General features: G+C 55.3%; 1 protein-coding gene across 1 annotated transcript in view; it reads left to right on the forward strand.

Moving 5' to 3' along the window:
* ITIH5 (inter-alpha-trypsin inhibitor heavy chain family member 5) overlaps positions 1–4,669 on the forward strand; it is an 87,767-nt gene that overhangs the window by 78,447 nt on the left and 4,651 nt on the right. The window contains exon 19 of the mRNA XM_011359658.1: positions 2,182–2,261. Within this exon, the coding sequence (XP_011357960.1) occupies positions 2,182–2,261 (80 nt within the window). The remainder of the gene's footprint in view (positions 1–2,181; positions 2,262–4,669) is intronic.

Here is a 4,669-nt window from a genome sequence, read left to right on the forward strand (position 1 = left end):
CACTTGGCACGCGGAGGGACATGGGCCTAGGAGAGTGGTCTGTCCTGCCTCAGAGCCCCAGCCTCTCTCCACGGTGAAGTCCCCAGACGGTGGCCTGCTGGCTCTGTCGTTTCTGACTCCCGCCTTCCCAGACTAGCTGCCTGTGTTTGTGCCAGCTGTGTGAAGACAGCCGCATAGACAGACAGATGCTCCCATATTTCCGAGCTCAGAGGTAGAGGCAGCGTGAGCCCCAGCCAGCCAGTGCCTGGCCAAGCTCCACAGGGACCTTCCTGTTACGTAACCTCGGTCACAGCTGTCCCTTGAGCCAGAGGCCAGCCGGCCGCTGTGTTAGCGCTTGGAGCCGTGGTTTGCGTCCCGGGTCCGGACCTCAGAGCTGCAGAGAGGAGGCTGCTCGCAGACCTCGCCCGTCGGCACTGCTTCTGCGAGAGCGGAGGAGACCGTTCCAGCTGCTGCCCCTCTCCTGCCCCGAAACGCCGCGGCCGCGTGTCGTACGGAGGGCCTTTCCGCGTGGTTGAGAAACGCAGCGTTTTCTGGTGGCCATGTGTGCTGTGAATAACAGGCTCCTTTAAACTCAGCGCAGAGGGAAGGGGAAGTCTCTCCCCGGGTGGGGAAACCGAGGCAGAGCGCAGCTGGGTGATTTTCCCCACACTGTATCAGAGGCTTAGAACGGGGCCAGGCCGAACCCCAGAATGCCTCTGGTCAGCTCTGAAGCAGTTGCACCGTCTGGACGATCGCTTATTTCCCTTGAGAATTTGTGAATTGGGGCGGGGGGAGTAAGTAAAGGAGAAAGAGATTTAGAAAGATGTTGCGGCCTGAGGAGGTAAAGCTCACGCGGTCATCGTGGCTGATGTTCGAGTCACGACGATGAGCAGCTGGGACCCTCAAAGTCCCTGTCCCTGCTCTCCCGTCCCCTCCCGCATCTAAAAACAGAAAGGCAGTGAGTCACCATCACGCTGGGCAGGTGTGTGCCCGCCGTGGGGCCTGGGGAAGCACAGACCCCCTCACCGTCACCGCTGGGCAGGTGCGTGCCCGCGGTGGCGTCGGGGGCGGGAGGTGGCACGCAGTGGGATTAGTGTCCGTATGAGGAGAGACCCAGGAGAGGTGGCCTGGCCCCTCTCCACCCCTTGGGGTCACACTGAGAAGGCCATCCGCGAGGAAGGGATGCTCGCTGTGACCCAGATGTGCCAGCACCTTGATCTCGGGCCTCCAACCCCCAGAACTGTGAGAAAATAAACATGTATTGTTTCGGGCCTCAACCCACCGGCATTTTTGACACAGGAGCCTGGGCTAAGACACTGACTCAAAATAGGAGTGCCTTTCATTTCCTGAAGCTGCGCAGAATGTGTACAGACAATGTCGTTACGGCTTTCGGAGGACTCTAGGGAGCAGAAGAAGGCGATCCAGCTAAAATAAACAGCAAATAGCACAGCTAAGCAAATACTCGGAAATGCGACTTTACATATTTATTTTCGTTTGTTTCAAGTAATCAGCAGGGTAGGAGATAGTTCGCATTCGAGAGACATTTTTCTTAAACCAAAATCTGCAGGAGAATGAGGTCTGAAAACAAACAATACGTTGGCATATTTACGTTTTGAGGACAAGCGTGATTCAGGCAACAGAGAGTGAACCTTCATGAGGCTAATTGCATGGCTCGTTTGTGGGAATTTCTGAATTACATAAAAATATATGTAAATGGAATAGTGAGTGACACCGGAAGAAGAATATTAAAGCACAGGTTACAGAACAGCCAGTTCGCAGCGGCCATTCCTAATCGTTTATAGACCTGCCACATAGAGTGTGTCAAACCTCTCGGTCCCCTGTTTTCTGGGACCCTGGCACCCCGCAGCTTCGGTCACTTTCTTGTCGGGTCACTCGTTTGCACACCTGGCCATCGCTTGCTCTGAACTTCTGGGTTCGGGCGTCCCCAGCTCCGGTCCTGCCGGATCTCATGCAGATTCCCACGGAACTGTGTTGATTTCTGAATGGAGCAGCACCTGGTTGGAACCAAACCAGATGCAAAGCACGAGTGAGCTGTCACCGGGCAGCTGGGTCAGAAACAAGCAAACGCCCAACCTCCAAGGCGCACAGTCAGCCTCTCCGGGCTTCGGCTTCTTCCTCTATAAAACGGGGCCACCAGGTGAGATAATGTCTCAGATCATCACCTTTATCTGCTGCCTGCAGATGGAGATTCTGCCTGAACTTCCAAGGAACAAACGCAAAATGATCCCCTCGGTGACCCCAGCCCGTGCTCCAGAGCCACGGTCCAGAGGAAGACAAAACTCATGCATCCGTGGGGTTCACTGCTTAGAGCAGTGAAGGCGGCCCCATAAGAAGCCCCGTAAGAAAGCTGGGCAGACGGTGGACTCCTGAGCCCAGAGCAGGCGCAGGGGCGAAGGGCCCATTTCTGAGCGGAGAGCATCGAGCTGCCAGGAGGAAGGGCATGAAGAGAGACCGTCACGCAAAATCTTTCTTCTGGGAGGCGGAGCAGCTGGGGGCCTCGTCCGAGCCGAAGTGGTCTCCTTACTCTGTCCAGCTTCAAAGCGTGCCCGGGAGATCCGGGGCTACTGAGAAGCCACGACGGGTGGCACTCGGTGGAATCCCGATCTGTCCCCATCGCCTGCCTTCTTCGCAGTCGTTGGCGGGGTGTGGAAAGTCCCCGGGGACGGTCCAGGGCCAGCCCCTCAGCAGGGCTCCCGCCGGCCTTTGGCACAGCCCGCGGAGCATGAGCCTCAGTGGGCAGTGAACTCCAGCTTTCCAGACCAGCTCACCCCGCAGCTCGCCACAGGGATTCGTGTCCTCTTTCTCTGAGATCCCTCGCTGCCTCCGTCTCGTCCCCAAGTGGCTGCACCCGCCCTTCCAGGCACAGCTCTGTGCCTTCACCCCAGACACCCCCTCTCACTCCCTCTGCGTGTGGCCTCGGTGACCCCTTCTCTTTCTAGACTCTGAGACTCTCATTCTCCGCCAGGTTCTTCCCCCTTGATTTCCAATATTCCAGAAGTCTCCGTGGGTCTGAAACCGGGCTCCTGTCTTCTCGCTTTTATTCCCGTGTTAGGCTCGCTGTCATCATTGGTATTTGAACCCTCATTGTTGCAAATAAAGGTGGAAAACTCTGTGTGTGTGTGTGTGTGTGTGTGTGTGCGCGCGTGTGTGTGTGTGTGCCCGTGCGTGCGCACGTGTGTTGGGTACATTTCGCAGGCCAACCCGACATTAATTTTTATGGACACAGCCTCCTTCCTGACAACTCTGTTTATCATATTATTTTCTCAAAACAACAGCTGTGTTTGTGTAAGAGGAGGCCCCGTGCCCTGATTGCTCACTAGGAATTTCTGGTTATATAAGATGAAAAGTCACACGCACGAAGTTTGTTGATACGTCAGTTAGATCACCTCAACGTACTATCAGTACAAAAGCTGTCACACACGCATTTTAATGTGCTTTTTACAAATAAATGTTGTTAGCAACACCTGAAGGTGACATAGGACATATGATGCAGCAGACGTCTGAGTGTGAATGAAGGTGCACGTGGCACACACGCACCCTTTTGTCCTGTTCAGTGTCCTGCCAGAGGTCTGCCTCACGTTGCCGGGGTGGCCCGGCCGTGAAGGCCCCACGGGCGCCGTAAGTGTCACAGAATGCCGGAAGCCAGCTTCTGTTCTGACACCTCTCATTTTGCAGAAGAAGCAAACCCTTCTGAGGGAAGGCAGAAAGAGGCCAAAGTCTGAAGGCTCGGCTCGACAGTGAAGCGTCTTAGCTTTTGAAGAAGGCTTAGAATTTTCCAGGAATATTCTAGAAACTGAAAGTTCTCCTGTACTGCTTATTTGGAAATCTTGAAATGGAACACTTTGGGAACTTGCGATGAACACACAGTAGCATAAAGCTTTGTGTAGGACTGAATGGCAAGCTCATTTTAAATGGGTCATGCAGTTTTCCCAGAAGAGAAAATACTTTAAAACAAATATATTCACTCATTCATTCATTTAACTAATATTCGGTGGGCACTAACTACAGCGAGGGGGCAGAGTGCCTCCCAACCTGGCCTGGGAGATACGTTGCATGCAGTTATCATACAGGACAGACAGCAGCGTGCCCTGCCAGTGGCTCGGGTAAAATTGGTGGGGTTTGAACAGGAAGACACTTTTCAGCCTGTGCTGGCGTTTGATCCAGCTCTCACAGAACTGGTGAGGCTGGAGGGGGAAATGGGCAGGAGTGTGTTATATGAAAACATGAATTCTTAATAAAAACACTATCGAAGGAAGGAAAGCAGATGGTGTAGACGGTGTAGAGGAGCTGAAGTTTGGGGAGAGGGAAGCCTCGCCCCACTGCAGAGCTGTGCGAGCGCAGGCCGGCCCGGGCACAGGGTCCTTGCTCCCAGACGTCACCGGGGTGCTGTGGGCAGAACGGATGTGGCTTCTCCTGCAGCCGCGAGGCTCGTCAGACCCTGAGTCAGGACCCCGGCCGTCTGTGTGAGCCGAGTCCCATGGGGTGGAGAAGACGGGGTGGCGAAGGCTGCTGTCGTCTCGTGTCCCCAGATGCGGTGACCTCAGCATCGCTCTTGCCCTCCGACAGCAGCGTCTGCCGTGTGGGATGCCGGGCTTGGCCGGGGCTCGAAGCGGCAGGGAGACGGGCCGGGGCGGAGCCCTGCACAGACTCCCCCACGCAGGTGCTCTCC

This window comes from Pteropus vampyrus, unplaced genomic scaffold, assembly GCF_000151845.1.
Source record: "Pteropus vampyrus isolate Shadow unplaced genomic scaffold, Pvam_2.0 Scaffold49, whole genome shotgun sequence".
NCBI classification, from domain to species: Eukaryota; Metazoa; Chordata; class Mammalia; order Chiroptera; family Pteropodidae; genus Pteropus; species Pteropus vampyrus.